Below are 16,819 nucleotides of genomic sequence, written 5' to 3'. Positions count from 1 at the left end.
CATTACCGGAGTCCCGTCCACCCACGTGCTTCTGAAGCCCAACACAGCAAAAGCTGAGAGACCGAGGCGGTAAACACACGCACTTTCTGCGGATCGGATCGCAGCGACAGGGGGCGTCCGACGTGTTGCCGTAGCGCAGGCGGTGGGTGCAGTCGGGGCCGCTGTAGGGAGGGAGGAAGAAAAGGAAGGGAGGGAGGGCGAGAGGAGAGAGAGGGAGGGAGGGATGGAGATGGATGATAGATGCTTATGTAGCGCGTCCCGTACGTTTGCCGTTATGCTCGGCCGCGGACAAACTTTCATCCTCTCGTGACTTGCTTTCTTTTCCCGCCGCTCCATCCATGAAGCGGGACGCGGGGCGAATGCGTGCCAGTGTTCCGGAGCGCGTCGTGATCGCTTCTTTATTTGTCTGATAAATGGTTTTGGAGCTCGCCGCGCCCGCCGGTGCAGGCCCTGCGCTCCAGCGCTGCATCCCGCACATCCAGCGGGTTTTCCGAGTCAAAGTGAGCTGCAGCACCGCCGAGTCCAGCTGCGACAACCCCGACGCCAGCTCCAGTATTATTGTAAACATCGAGGACGGCAAGGAAGAAGATTGCACTAAAGCTAAAGTGAGTATGTGTGTGTGTCGCAGAGCAAACACGACTCACGGTGGCGTGATGCAAGCTGTTTATTTAACGGGACGTTTTCTCGCTATGGCGCGAAATAATTCCTTTCTTTATTATCAGCGTAACGATTTAAAAAACGCGGCGTGGAATTGTTTGCCCGCGGGGCGAATTGATCCCTAAATCACGGGGACAACAGATGCTCACGACTCACGTTTTACTCAGATATGCGAGTGGAGTTTGAACAAACAACATTTTTAAAGTTAGAGTATTTAAGGTTAGCGTTTAACTTGAAACTTTTGTCTGCTCTTTGTCCACTTGTTTCGCGAGCATCAGGTGGCTTTGCACGTGTAGAATTCTATGAGCACAAGTGGCCTTACTAGGGGACCAATCTATACAAAGAGTCAAGACGGTTGCATTGTTCAAACTCGCACACTTGTTTGCCATTCTCTTTTGAACGCTGGCATATCCAGTTACCGTACTGATGTTGGAGCATCTCACAGCGTTTAAGCTATTTTGCACTTTTGGGAATTAAAAATGTTTAAAAGTGTGTATCCCCAAAAACTTTGTTATAAGAAGCCTCCCTTTGTGTTTGCATCCCTTCACCTCCTGCTGGCTGTTTTTGTCATATCTGCACTACAAGATGCTGCCACCCACTGGGTCTCTGGTCTGAGGGCCTGAGCTCGGAGCTGCACCGTGGGCCTCAAATTGGCTTCATGAGCTCCATCGAAGAGACTAGCTCCACTTGTTGCTATGAGACAAACCAGCATAAACCTGCGTACGTGTGTGTGCTCGAGTGCATGGTGGCCTTGCTGATTGTAAGCCTGTGTTGTGGAGGAGGTGAGGAGAAGAGAAAGCAAAAAGAGAAGGAAAACAAGGCAGAAACGAAAGGGGAAGAGCGGCGAAAGAAAAGGAGAAGGAGGGAGATTCTTTAAAAGGAGGACAGATCATGTTGTTTGCGGTGTGTCATTTGAGCGTACTTCAGCTGTTTTGCTGCCGGCCGTTTGAGTCACAGTGTATTGTGCGATTCCTAGTACATTAGGTCTGAAACGCTGAGGTCCGGTTGTGTTCGGCTCCTGAAAGCTGCCCCCATATGACTGGCCTCTTGTTTGTCCATGAGGTGGGCATTATTGCTAGCTATGCAGCAGTTGTCTCTCCCTGCAGTGAGAAATGTGTTTGGCATGGACCCTCACGGTGTTTGTTCATTGACTTCTTTATGATTTATAGGGTTTATTTTCGCAAAGAAAAACCTCTGGTCTTTTTCAGAGGGGTGGACTCAAACCTTTCACCCAAAGAAGAACATTTTGGCTCTCTCCTTTATTGTTTTCATGTTCACCAGACCTTTCCCACCCACTCAGCAGCAGTTCCCAGATCTGTTCTAGATATGCCCAAGTAATTTACATAGAAAGCGTAAATTTACGTCAGATGTAATGAATATGGGTGTATTAATAAGCCGAGTTGAGATATTTCCTTATAATTTAAGACTTGGCGGAAGTCTTCATTGTTTTATCTTTTGTTTTTTAGATCAGTCCTTACATCATCTCATTGCCATTTGTATAATTATGTTTACTCTTTGTTTCAACTAAAAATATAAACCATTATCTACTCGCCCTTATCTTATGGGTTTGGAATGACATAGACATAAAATGAGTTTTTGATTTTGGGTGAACTATTCCTTTAACCCGAGGTTGTAAACATTTCATTTCTTAGCTTTATTGCTGGTCATTTCTGGATCTCGGTGTATCTTATCTCAAAACAGTTTCTCAATCTGCAGTGGTGGTGGACTCCTGACACTGTGATGCATCTGATCTGTTGTTAAAGATGTGATCCCAGGCCCGTGGCTTGCAAGTGCAGACGATGCGGTTCAGTGCCCAGGGGAACATGCTGCTGGAGTCAGCGTCACGACTCATAGCGGCAGCTATGTCACGTTGGGGAGGAAACTCTTCAATACGGCACATCTGCAGAGAGAGAGAGGGGAAGATTGTATACTTTGTCATTATAAAGTGATGTTATTTGACTTTAATGTCTTTAATGCAAACAAACACCAATAACAATCCGTCTGTTTGCTTCATCGCTATCTTTGTAGCATGTTTGAGGAAAGCTGTAGAGCTGCGTGTGTAGGTGTTTGCTAGTTAAGCATGCATGGTTGTTGGTACATGCATTGCAGCTTTGGAGATAAAGCACGGTATGGTTTCGAGCAGTTTGAATGTAATATGTGTGCTGTGCGTATGCATGCGTGTGCATGTTTTAGGCTTTCCCAGAGAACACTGCGTTGTGTTAGTCGTGACTGCTAAAAAGCAGTTAGCCGATGACAGGGCTGCGTTGCTAGGCAACCGGTGTCATGAGCGCAGAGGAGCCTCTCGTAGCTGGATGGTGCTATCGGTTTTCGCTCTACACACGCATACATGCGTACATACATACACAAACTCAACCTACACATGCACATCCCTCTTACCCTACATAAAACAAATTATATGTACATGCATGCATATTTACATAGTCTTTACTAAAGACTTACATACACATACTATATATGTACATACAATACTTAATTAGTTTACACAAACAAGTTTTATTGAAAAAAATAACAATATTATAGAAGATGTGTATTTATTCTCTTATAAAATGTTCTCAAATTTGATAGGCTAGATGTTAAAAAGCTAATAACGATCAGTTTTTCATACACGCTGGTACGAAAATGTTTGCGTAGGTGTTATCATAATTGAGTAAACTATTACAGTTAAACGTTTATTGGCACGGCTATTAGCGGTGATGTGAAATTCCAGGGTTATAAATGTCATTAGTGCGTGTTTGTGTTTGCTTCAAAACAAGTTCATTAGCCACAGTATCATTTCCCCTTGGGGATGTCCAGCCGTGGTCCCACCCAAAAGTAGGTTCTCTTTTTTGTCGTAATTACATTGTTACCATTACTGAAACTCATTGTTACCATTACTGAAACTTCTCTCTCGATTATTATATTCTAAATGCGATGGAATTGTGTGTGTGTCTTCTCTTTCAAATGTTACGTGTATACACCTTATACTTGGCATGACTCATAACGTGCGACAGTTTGGTGCATAAGGGCACTTGTGTCATGGCAATGATCAACTAAGAATATTCTCACCTCTGACGTTAGAATAGTGAAATACAAACATGAAAAAACTTGAATAGAGGTATCACAGATGAGCAGGTCCCTTTTAAAGCATTGGCATGTCTGGTATTGATGATATAAACATACTATTTTTAGAACTGTAATGTAACTATATTTACTATTACTATTCATGTAAACAATGCATTAAAAGTGTGGTAGTGCTGCACTATATACATTTGACACTTTTTATTAGAAAATAAGCAGTATTGGATCGTTAAACCATCTTTCTTGCATTCGACATAAGTCATTCATTCCATATGGAGAGTCGCACAAGGGTCATTTTGAGACCTGAGCTTTGGATGCATTAAAAATTTTTACTTTTGAGAACACTGTATGCGACCTGCTGACAGCAACTAATCACTTTATCAGTAACTTTATCAGTAACACCTGAATCCTTTAAAAATGATTGGTTACTGATATGTAACAAATTATTTATTTAAAATGTATATGTTATTTTTAATTTTGTTTCCATATGTTATCCCCAAAAACATTGGCTGTTTATCGTTGCGTTCATTTGCATTCAATTCATTGCACTATTGTGAATATTCTGAGAATGAAGGATCTTGCGCTGCTTTACTTGAAGGAGCTTCCCCCCATGTTATCGTGGATTTATGTTTAAACTAGGGCTGTCAAAAGATTAATCGCGATTAATCGCATCCAAAATAAAAGTTTGTGTTTACATAACATATGTGTGTGTAGTGTGTATAATTATTATTTATATATAAAAACACACACAGTCATGTATATATTTAAGAAAAATTGGTTATACTTATATATAAAATATTTATATTTCTATATAATATAAATTATTTAAATGTATATACAGTATATAAATGCAAATATTCATTAAATGTATACAGGAATGTGTGTGTATTTGTATATACATGATGTTTGCGCACAGTACACACACATATGTTATGTAAACACAAACTTTTATTTTGGATGTGATTAATCGCGATTAATCTTTTGACAGCCCTAGTTTAAACAAAGTTAATTACGAATGCCTCTAGTGGGCAAACTCTGCCAGTCATGTTCGCGTGAAGTAGAAAGGAGGCTTTAAGCCCGGAGTATAGTTTTATGTGTATGCAATTGTATGCGCACAGTCAAACGCACAACTTTGCAAAGCATCGTTTATGTAACTCGTACGTCTACGCAGACATTCAACGCTTTGCGCTTTGCGACAAAATGCAATGCATCTCCTGAGTTACATACTACATAACCCTTTACATGCATATTTGACCCACGCATGCAAAATATGTGCAGTAACAAAAATCCGTCAGTGTGCATACTATTCTGATGATGAAATTTGAGTTGCATGCAAAAACTAGGGATGCTCCAATAAGGATTTTTGCCACGATAACAAGTATCGATTTGTTGTCTTCGTGATCGGCCGATACCAGCTGATATGCAAGCTCTTAGATGACTGTAAGTGTTAAGGGACAAGTTTGGTATTTTGCACTTGAAGTCCTGTTTTCGGATTGTTTATGATGAAATAGAATGGTTTTGACTGAAATTTGGACATATGATGCTGACCCGAGAATTTCCGGGTGTTTGTTGTTTCACCTCCCACCTCTACAATGGTTGTATAGGTGCATTGGAACAATCCTTCCTAAAATGCATTAAACTTTTGTTTACAAAGACGTGAAACTCACCGAGTGGTTAGGGGTGTTCACTTATATGCTCACACAAAAATCGCTGCAAAAGATGCTTTGCTTTCCAACAGGTGTTTTACCATTCATTGTAAACTTGTGGACCTATTTTTCCAAACGCTTCACACCGATAATCCGCCTTTGCCAATTGCAAGAATACAAACAAAGTTCCCAGCGCGGAGTAATACCGTACCTCACAGCACATCTAATACAAGTCAATGGAGTTGGACAAAAACTAAGATAAAACCTGTTGGAAGGCGTCTTTTGAGGCGATTTTTGTGTGAGCATATCAGTGAACACCCCTGACCACTCAGTAAGTTTCACGTCTTTGTAAACGAAAGTTTAATGCATTTTAGGAAGGATTGTTCTAGTGAACCTATACATCCATTGTAGAGGTGAGGGCTGATACAAAAAACACCCGCAAATTCTCGGGACAGCATCATATGTCCAAATTTCAGTCAAAACCATTCTATTTCATCATAAACAATCTGAAAAAAGGCTTTAAGTGTAAAATACCGAACTTGTCCTTTCATTTTTTCTAGATAAATTAATACCACAGATGTTGCCTTTATTATATTACTTGCAGTAATTAGGTATATTTTAATAGAGAAACAAATAAATAAGCAAAACAAATATTTCTTCTGCAAAGAGTAATTTAATATGCATCCAAAAAGGCTTATGTCTGTTAAAAGTAATGAAAATAAAACACTTTACATTCTTTACTGTATGAATTGAATAAACACGCATTCGTATGAAGTACAACAGTTCTTCAGTGAAGAGCAGAGAGTGATTTAATTGAGAGATGAATTCGGTTACTGTAGCTTTAAGACGTGAGAGAGATCGCTCTGTTCACGTGCACTGATGACAGGCTGCTGTGTGTGCGCACGTCGGGTGTACGCCGACAAGAGCAGCTGTAAGGAAAATGAAAGTTTAAAATGTTAAAACTTTAAAAAGCATGCAAATAATTAGGGCTGGGTATCGATTCAGATGTTCCAAATCGTTTCGATTTCGATTCTCGATTCGATTTTCAATTCCGGTTCTCGGGTCGGTTTTTATACTGGATTCAAGCATCAACGTCGATGAAGCACCTGAAACTGACATTTTAAGCACTGAATGAATGAATGACAGTCTTGCCTCTCGCTTCTTGGTAACATCGCGCAAGGCAAAAAAGAGGGTGATATCTAGTGAAGAAGACTAACGAAGATTAACGTTAATCTTATGTTTAATGTTTGCAGAAATAAATATGAAAGAAAAAAAATCTATTCTGCTCTTTGAGAATCGATTTTGAATTGACCACATTTAAAAAACGATTAATCGAATTTTTGCCCAGCCCTACAAATAATACACTTTCGGCATGATGATGCAATTGTCCGCAATAGATATGTGTTGTATATGCTGTTTTATGGGGATGTGAAGACGCGTCACGCTGTTAGGACAGGAGAAATCCAAATCTGCATGTCGCACATGAGCAACGGGTTATAAAAATGCTTGCACTGCGTAAAAATGGTCTCTAATTGCAGTCGCAGTCTGGAGCCCTATGATGACAAAGGTAAACAGAAAGATCGGTTCATGAGATTGGCAAATTTAGCAAGTACCGATCAAGTCATGCCCTTATCGGATGATACATAGGAGCATCCCTAGCAAAAACTATACTTTTAGCTTTAGTGTGGTTTTGCTACTCTATTTGTCACCACCAATCAGGTCCAAGTTAATAGGCCAGACTGTTTTATTCAGCCAGTTACATTGTGAGGACAGTGAGGTAACCCAGTATCCATTGGATCAAGAATGATCTGAGATCATTATCTGACACTATTTTTTCTCTTTCTCTCAGGACTACATTGTGTCCCTGATCAGTCCTGTACATAAGCACAGAGAGCGTTTGACGCTTTGGCTTCAGCGGCGTCTACATTCCCTACGTGCAGCTATTGAGTATGAAAGTTGCGCCGTGGTGCAGGTGAGGGACCATGCACTGGAGCTTCAGGGAGGTCATGCGCAGGTAACGGCTGCATGCGCTATGCTGCAGCGCCTCAAGATGGAGCACCGCGGCTGCCGCGACCCCCAGCCCTCGCCTGCCGTTGCCGGTCACGACACTCCAGAAGAAGAGGAAGAGGAGGACGAAGAAGCTGGAGAAGAGGGAAGCAGTTCGGAGAGTGAAGGAGAAGCAAGGCAACAGAGTGGGGATTCGAGCGGAGGGTTCGGCACAGCAGGGTCAGGAGAAGGAGGAACAGGAAGGAGACGAGATCCGCTCATCGCAACCAAACCTCACCGACAGCTATGTCGCTCACCCTGTTTGGACCGCCCTAGCTTCAGCCAGAGCAGCACCTTCCAGGAGTTACGCTCGGATGACACGCGCAGCGAACCCTCGCAGAAGGCGCCCTCACTCGCACCATTTACATCTGCAGCCCCGCCATCTTCACGACAAACCAGCGATCGAGACTACCAAACCAAAATGGACTTTGCTCTGAAACTGGGCTACTCTGGAGATCAGGTAGAGTCTGTGCTGGGTAAACTGGGGTCCAGTGCATTAATCAATGATGTGTTGGCCGAACTGGTGCGGCTGGGGAATAAAGGAGAACCAGAGAGCCAGGGAGGAGCGGGCACTGCCAGTTTAGTACCGCGGTCAACGGGAGCCAAAGAAGCGGTGAGCCCTGAGGCATCGCTGGAGGAGGACACACCCGACACGTATGACAACCTCAGACCAATTGTGATTGATGGATCCAATGTTGCCATGAGGTAAGAGCTAATGAGAATTAAACTCGTATTACATCTAATGTTTGCTTACATACAATTTCTGTACCTGCTAACAATGCTTGTGTATATCTGTACAGTTTATCTAGACATGCTTACATCTCACTTTTGCAAGTTAAACAGGACATTTAACACAGAAAATGCATTTGTGACAGAAAAAGAATATGGCTTTAGAGCCGAAGCAACTTAAATCGCAAGATTACCGATTATGAAGACAATTTTTTTTGCAGTAACGCAATGATGAATTGTGCACTGTAAACACCAAGAATGTGCATTAAGAAAGTAAACAGGGTCAAATTGTTTTTATGTTGACTTTGAGACTCTGGACAGTTACAGGCAGTTTCAGTGATGTAAATGCTGAATTTCAATTGTCGCAAGAAGTCTTTTGTGAAATGGGTAAAGTTCCTCTTTTAAAATGCTCTCAGTGTGCTCTCAATATCCAATCAGTGTGTGTGTGTGTGTGTGTGCAAATTGATAATATATTTTGTAGCCATGGAAACAAAGAGGTGTTCTCATGCCTGGGCATCCAACTGGCTGTTGATTGGTTCCTGGAGAAGGGCCACAAAGACATCACAGTCTTCGTCCCAGCATGGCGGAAAGAACAGTCAAGACCTGACGCACCTATCAAAGGTACCGTGTGAAATAAACTGTAGAAAATGACGCACATGCGACATGTTTCTCTTTCCCAAATGTAAGATGGTGTGTGTTTGCTTATACATTGGGACATTAGAGCCTGAGACCACTAGTTAAAATGATTATATTTTACTTTCTTTAGTAGTAGTATTATTTCATTAATTCAACTGGAACAATTTACAAAAATTTGGGTAACACTTTACAATCAGGTTGTATTTGTTATCAGTTAATCCATAAGTTAACATTAATTATCAATAAACAATACATCAACAGCATTTATTAATTTTAGTTCATGTTATTTTTGATTAACATTAGCTAATGCACCGTGAACTAACATGTATGGGCATTAACAAACATGAATAAAGATGAATAAATTGGTTATTGTTACTTCATGTTGGCTAATGTTAAAAATACAAACCTAAATTTCTAAAACTTGCGCATTTAAGCAAAAATTTGGTAGTCCTTTCACTTTAATGCATAGTCTCCATGAAAATCTGATTATTTATTTTATCTCTGCATAATGTGATAACGTTTCAAAAAGCATTTTTATTAAATTAACTAATGACTTCGAAATAGCTTTCACATTCATAAAAATAAAGATTATGATATAAACTGATTAGGACCAAACAGATTTTCTAGATTTCCAAGATTTTGTAAGGGCCTCATTATGGATCTTGATATGTCAGATTCTGTTAAATAAGGCGCACGGCTTCGAAACCTATTCACTCTCTTACAGATAACAAAGCATGTGTTACCATAAAGAGCTGTTTTTATTTGCCAGTATGAACTGTTGTGAGGAGCCGCCATGTGTCCAGTGAGATCGTCCGTCTGTGCTGCGATGTTTATACAAGTTTGCGTATGTCTGTGCGTGAGGTCACAGGAAGTGATGATGTGTGATGTCACCCTCAGATCAGGAGATCCTACGGAAGTTAGAGAAGGAAAAGATCCTGGTATTCACTCCGTCTCGCAGAGTCCAGGGCCGACGAGTGGTTTGCTACGACGACCGCTTCATTGTTAAGCTAGCCTGCGATTCGGATGGCATCATTGTGTCCAATGATAACTACAGAGACCTGCAGAATGAAAAGCCGGAGTGGAAGAAATTTATAGAGGAGCGACTTCTTATGTACAGCTTCGTCAACGACAAGTATGCTTGCTCACAGTTACCGTGGTGACAGGGTTTTCTCTCTTCACTCATTCGTGTCTTCTGCTCTCCACCCTCGCACCCTTATGGCATTGCTCTCTCTCTTTTTCACTCCTTCTTGCTGTCTCATATGTGTCAACTCTTAAGTCACTGGTTGTATTTTGTAAATAAGCCTTAATTTATTTCTTGTTTTGTTTGTGTATGTTTGGTTTCTGGTGATAAAGAATGAGAACCCTATAATATAGTTTTGAAACTGGATTTTTAACCTCTGCTTATCAAATGAACTCAGTTATCCTTGTATTAACTGTTGGCATTGTTTTACAGGTTCATGCCTCCTGACGATCCTTTAGGCAGACACGGACCCAGTCTGGAAAATTTCCTTCGCAAGCGACCAGTCGTTCCAGAACATAAGAAGCAGCCGTGTCCTTATGGTCAGTACAGCAAAAGTAGGATACTATTTATGTTTTTCAGAACCACACAGCATATTACAATAATCCAATATTACTGCAACTAATATTGTAATATAAACATTGTATAACCTCATTGACTTTTTGAATTTTGAAGTGAATTATAATAAACAATTCACCTACTAAATTTTTTTAAAGTACTAAGGGGAACACTTTTATCTCAACCGACCATTATTGTTTTCCTCACAGGTAAAAAGTGCACATATGGTCACAAGTGTAAGTACTACCATCCTGAGAGAGCCAATCAACCACAACGGGCAGTCGCAGACGAGCTTCGAGCCTTCGCCAAACTCTCTGCTGTAAAGACAATGAGCGAAGGAGCGCTTGTGAAATGTGGCACCTTGGGTGCAGCTTCCAAGGGTGACACTAGTTCGGAAGCGAAGCGAGTGGCACCCAAACGCCAGTCTGACCCCAGTATTCGGTCCGTCGCATGTGAACAGGAAGAGAGACTCTGCCCTGCGCGGAAGGCCGAGGCAAACTCGGTTCCGTCTTTGGTGTCAGCGCTTAGCGTTCCGACCATGCAACCGACAAAAAGTCATGCGGCGGGAGCTCTGAACACACGTTCGGCAAGCAGCCCTGTTCCAGGGTCTCTGCACTTTACCCACAGCTCACTGGAGCATGCGGGCAGTGTCCAGTACCCCCCCATCCTGGTCACCAATAGCCAGGGTGCCTCAGTTGCATACGGTGAGCCTTTCCCCAAGTATGATTCTGTGGTAAGTGACCACGGCTACTATTCCATGCTCAGTGACTTTTCCACCATCAGCCTCCAAGACAGTTTCTGCAGTCTGGAGCAGCCAGAACCCGTAGGGGTCAGCGGGGGCTATCCCGGCAGAGCCCCCAGCATGTGCCCGGAACCCAGCCGAAGCCATTCGTCAGATTCCTTCTCGTCTTACAGCGGAGAGATGTACCTCAACTCAATGGAGGGGAGCCTGGATGACAGCATGAAAGGGCCACAGACGCAACCTTCTGCGCAAACGCGCCTTCAAGCCTTTGCTCACGGTTTCCATCACGAGGGCTTGACGCGTGTGCAGAGCTACGGTACGGATGAACCCAAACCAGGACCTCGCAAACAGACGTCGGCTCACCTGGCACCCCACTCCCAGCATCCAGTTGTCGGAGCCCGATCTAGCTGCCCTGGAGACTACCCTCCGCTTTCTCAGAACGTGTTGCCTTCAGCCAGCCCTGCACAACCGGGACGCTCTTTAGGCATGACGCGCATGGACAGCATCTCGGACTCACGACTCTACGAGAGCAACCCGCTGCGGCAACGCAGACCACCTCTTTGCAGAGAGCAGCATGCTAGCTGGGACCCTCTGCCATACAGTAACGAACCGTACGGTTACGGAGGTTACGGTTTAACAGGAGGCCTTATGCCTTGCTGCGAGAGGGTGATGGTCCGCAGCATGCCAGAGAAGATGGAACAGATATGGAGGTCCCCATGGGATAGCTTGCCACCTTTTACGTCCGCCTCTCGTGGGCTAATGGGGGACCCCCAAGAGCGGCACCCTATTCCAGAACACCAGTTTCAAACGTACCGAAATCTCTGTAACATCTTCCCTGCATATGTGGTCCATTCAGTCATGGAGAAGAACCCTCACATGACCGATCCCCAGCAGCTGGCTGCCGTCATAGTCACTAAACTACGTTCGTGCCACTAAGCACATCACGAAAGGCTGCTAACGAAAACACAGAATATACTTATAGATAGGTGAATGAGAAATGCTTTGAATGCCTTGGGTCGTATGGTTTAGGTCTGAACAACCAGCTATCTCCAATACTTAAAGGAGTAGTTCACCAAAATAATTTATTCGTAATACTGTCATCACTTTGAAAATGTAAAGAACGTGTTGACCTCAAGTACTGAGGGTTTTAACTTTCCAAACAGGTAATTTGGTACTAAATTGTGTTCTTTTTGAAGCTTAAGTACCTCAATCCATATGCATTCTAATTGCATAAAAAATATGTTCAGGACAAATCATTTATTTGGTTTTCCCACTGGAGACAGACAGTCTTATAGGACATGAGTAAACTAATTTAAATGTTCAAATTTAGGTAATTTATTAACTATTTTAACTTTTGGGTTAGACTTGGAACCGCTGCTTGTACCCCGATTCTGAGCATTAGCAAGTTGACCAGCATGATAGCATTGATGCTACATTGGCTGTAATCTTATTTGTTAAGCCATATAAGAGCCGGAATCTTGTATGAAAAACAGAATTTGGGAGAGGAGAGATGAGATGAGCCAGAATGGCGAAAACATTGTTTATGTCAGGCCAATGAAATCCTTGTGCATAAATCTACCAAAAAAAATTTAGATTTTTTTGGGGGTGATGATAACATTTATCTTTGGAAAAGGAGTTCCATTAGAGTAATGTTTTTGGTTAAACTATCCTGCACAATATGAACAGTATTGTGTCTGTATATGTGTATTCACTTTCGTGTAAATACGACGTGACGCTGTTAAGCGTGTTTTATTTTATGTGTGTGTGATGAAAGGATCGAATGGTTGCGACCTCAAAGCATGAACTTTGAACTTTAATGGCCTTACATCGGAGTGACCTCACCTCTTATATTATAGTTATATTATAATGTGAATAGTGCTTAATAGTGGAGGTCACTGTTTTGCATTTATTTTATAAGATAACAGAACTGGGACTGGAAGGTTTAGGTTCGCCAGAGCAACGGTTTAACTTAAAACTGAGATGAATCAAGCCTGCTCGTTGTAACGTGACGTCTGCTCGCTTTCAAAGTATTTTACGTAAAAGGTGGAGCCATTTTAAAAGAATCGACAATGAGCCAAAAAGATAATGTAGGTTATTTTCTATTTAGAAAGCACTAGGTTGTACCTAGTTGGAGATTTGAATGTATTTCTTAGATGTAGATGTTGTTGTGTAGAATAAAGATTTTAAGAGAGATTTTTCAAGAGCTTAGTAAGCATGGGCTTTGGTATATCCAAGACAGCATGTTAGCACTATGCTCGACAGAGAGCAACACTTAACGTTTGGCTCATTAGTCAGTCACTTCGGTATTTACAAACTGGGGAGAAGAATGCGTCTCTACAGCAAAATGCTCACACGCGGCATCTATTTCCTGATTGATGCTGAGAGACCACACCCCGTTTCATCTGCTCCGCCCTGTAAATTAGCATCTATCTCGAGGAGAGTGTGAATGTTTCTAGTCCAGAGATGCTCTGGGTGTTTTCAAAAAAAATTGCTCCTCCATTTTTTTCACGAGCACAGGTGTGGCCCTGTAGGGCCTCTGTTACTGCTCGTGGGAAGGTGTGACACACTGCCTATCTGTCTCTTCCTGTGCGACACACATGGAACACCAGGCTGTCGTTGGGTTGTTTCTGACATTTGGTTGACAGTTCGCTTGCTGCCTTTCCACCCCTCGACCACCACCCAAACCGAACCTCTTCGCTCTCTAATACAAACATCACAGTTCACATTTCCCTTACAACAGGCCAGCATTGATTTAACTTTTATAGTATGACCGTCTTGTTTATAGCACATAAATTAATATTTTTTTAACTGTGTTAGGAAGAAAACGTAGTCTATGCAAGTATGCAAATTCACATGCGAATGAGCAAAGCTTGTGGGTCCGTGAGGCAATGCTGTAAATGGAATTCATACTTGTATTCGGGCTGTGCTCCCTATGCTAGGTTCAGACTCCCTTACAAGCAGTTGAGCAGCAAGCAACCACACATCAAATGTCCAGAAACGACCTTTTGCTTGTTGATACAAATTGTATCTATTTCTTGATTGTAAAATATATTTCTGAGCTGTACAGTATCACTTATGAGTATAATATATATATCTATATATATTTAAAAAAAGCTTAGTTTTGTTTAAAAAAGGATAAAGAAATATAATGCCATAATGTCAGTGATACCGTGTGTCACTTGAGTAGCCCATAGAGATGGCTTATTTCCTGCCGGGCAGACCACTACAGACAGGGATCTCTCTTTCGTTTCTTTATATTTTCTCATATATGCTCTACTTTCCCACACTATATGACCTGTAATGTGCATCACTACAAATGCAGATTACAAGCATCCGTAGATTATTTTGTAGATTATCTATAATGTTCATCTCAGTGGAAGATTTTAGGGTGTGCTAAATATATCATAATTTACTCTCTTTTAGCATCTCTGTTAAAGGTATAGATTCAGGGGAGATGCACTTATCAGTGCGCTCCTAATATTTTTCCTCTTTGTAAATATTGAAAATTAATGTCAAACCTCTTATATTTGCACAGTGTAAGTGCATTTCACATACATACAGACCAGCTTATCTGAGCAGGAGCTCTTTTACACACACACACACAAACACACATGCGCTCACTTTGACTCGGTGGGTTGCATTGACAACCACAGTCATCTTAAGTGATCACATGCTATCGTTATTGATATAACTAATGTAATAATGTTGACTATCGTGTGTGCACTAGTGTGAATTTACAGTAATTCACAAATGTTTCACCTGTAACATAGTTTACCTGCTACAGTAAAGCTACAGTCATGGAAATTGGAAACTTTCGTTTGATGAAATTTGCACAATGATGTTAAAAAATTATTTCGCAAATAGGCAAGTTTGATCAACTGGATTTGACTGATCTCACACACGCACACATATCTCACGAGTAATATGTTAGCTTTTTCAGACTTGTACTGAAAGATGTCTACAAAACCACACCCAGCATACCCGTGTCGTACATGCCTTACAATTGTACTACTTTTTGATTGTGAGAGTCAAGCATATTTTTCAGACTGTACAGGACTGAGAACCGCTTTTCTTTTCTATCAGAATGCTAAAAGGTGTTAATCGAAAAAAAGAGATGATTTTGTTTTTGCTGTCCAGCAAAATAACATGAAAGTGTTTTGCTGTCCAGCACAATTGGTGTTGTTTTAAAACCAGTAAAATGAACACTGAACCTGATTTTGAAATTGATACACTTGCACGGGCTGCCTGGTTTTGAAATGAAAGTGCGCAAAGGACAATAAACAATTTCGACTGGAAACGACTAGATCCCTGTGCATGGTCTGAGAAGAGATGGTTTTTCACATCACTGCTTACAGAGCTGATGTAATCTGTACATTTAAATGTGCGTTTTCAATATTAAATACACCAGCTATAACTCACACAAACACACTTTCACAGATTGATTCTCAGGAATTAACAGATGTATTATTATTTCCTTTATGAAAGACAGTATCCTTGATGTTTGCTCTTATAAAATGCTAATTGCGGCGATTTGTGAAGTAGTGTGGATGATCTTGAAAATGTGTTTATAAATTCAAGTTTTGCTGTTCAGTTAACATTTTACCCCCTCGTATTGTGGGTCTTTGGCGCCTTTGCGGGTCGACCGAGTGGTCACTTTTGAGTCTCGTGCTGTGATGACGACATACATTAGTATGTTTTACTCTACTGAATGAAACATGTTGCTTATAAACTTGTTTTAAATATGACAAAAACATGAACCAAAAAAGAAAGAAAAAGCAAGTGAAAAGGGTGGTAATACTTTATAATGCTTTGGGTCTCTGGACTCAAACAAAATGTAAGTGTAAATGACAATAGGTGTTTGTTTCTCTTAATAAAGCCAGACTCTATTTGGTTAACTGTTATGATGCCTGTGTTTCTGTTGGATGTTTGCATGTGTGTCTGCTTCTTTTAAGTAAAATATGGGTTATGAAACTTTTTGGCATGTTTGTGAGGGAGAAGGGACTGTTTAATCTCTTCTGATGAAACATGTTTTGTGATAAGTAGATTACAGTGTAGATATGATCAATGAATTATAAAGCCAGCCATAATTCGAGTCATAAAAATTGTCATATTATTTGTTATATTAATTGTCATATTTTTGTGGAAATTTACAACTTTTCTAAAATCAGAGTCAAACGGGAAAGAATGACTAAGCGTTTTGTGGTGTTGGTAACCAACCCAGCTGTGGGGTTAAATAAACCCAGAAAATTTTTATATTTGACCCAACAATTGGTTAAAACATCCCAGCAATGGGTTGGGTTTGTTCCTTTTTGACCCAACGCTGGGTTGAAAATAACCCCAGTGAAAATGTTTAATTACAACTTTATTAAAATTAACAGTAAATTTGCAGTAAAACCAGAGTAACGACAAACTTACTATTACCTCACTACAGAAACCATACCTTAATATTTGTAATAAAACTATAGTGATAATCAATAAGCAAAAATCCGTCAACTATTTACAATAAATCATGGTTAATTTTCAAAAAGGATGCACAAATTATTGTTAATTTATTGTAGCCTACACTAAATTAACAAACTGGATTATCGAGAAATTAGGTAAACCAGAGCAAAAGTGACTTATTTACAAGCAACTCACTTATTTTTGGTCATCATCTTCACCGTTATTTAAATTCATATCTTTTTCAACGGTTGAACAGTTTTTATCGTT

The 16,819-nt window shown here is 41.0% G+C and overlaps 1 protein-coding gene across 2 annotated transcripts; it reads left to right on the top strand.

Moving 5' to 3' along the window:
- Nucleotides 1–413: 413 nt before the first annotated feature.
- On the top strand, nucleotides 414–16,005 carry zc3h12b (zinc finger CCCH-type containing 12B). 2 transcript variants are annotated; one of them, XM_055198841.2, is made up of 6 exons: nucleotides 414–605; nucleotides 7,231–8,132; nucleotides 8,638–8,777; nucleotides 9,690–9,924; nucleotides 10,246–10,352; nucleotides 10,578–16,005. In XM_055198841.2, the coding sequence occupies exons 1-6, from the start codon at nucleotides 414–416 to the stop codon at nucleotides 12,044–12,046; spliced, it is 3,045 nt and encodes a 1,014-aa protein (XP_055054816.1). In that variant the 3' UTR covers nucleotides 12,047–16,005. The 2 variants fall into 2 exon arrangements, with proteins under 2 accessions (XP_055054816.1, XP_055054815.1); XM_055198840.2 differs by having other exon boundaries at nucleotides 10,246–10,367.
- Nucleotides 16,006–16,819: the final 814 nt, after the last annotated feature.

The sequence above is a fragment of the Misgurnus anguillicaudatus genome, chromosome 22, assembly GCF_027580225.2.
Source record: "Misgurnus anguillicaudatus chromosome 22, ASM2758022v2, whole genome shotgun sequence".
NCBI lineage: Eukaryota > Metazoa > Chordata > Actinopteri > Cypriniformes > Cobitidae > Misgurnus > Misgurnus anguillicaudatus.
This window is presented reverse-complemented; position numbering and strand designations above follow the sequence as displayed.

Bases quoted from the DNA above. Each gene is read 5' to 3' on its own strand.
- zc3h12b (XM_055198840.2), top strand. From the start codon at position 414: ATGGTTTTGGAGCTCGCCGCGCCCGCCGGTGCAGGCCCTGCGCTCCAG. The intron at 606-7,230 runs GTGAGTATGTGT...TCTTTCTCTCAG, and splicing joins AAGATTGCACTAAAGCTAAA to GACTACATTGTGTCCCTGAT. The intron at 9,925-10,245 runs GTATGCTTGCTC...ATTGTTTTACAG, and splicing joins TACAGCTTCGTCAACGACAA to GTTCATGCCTCCTGACGATC.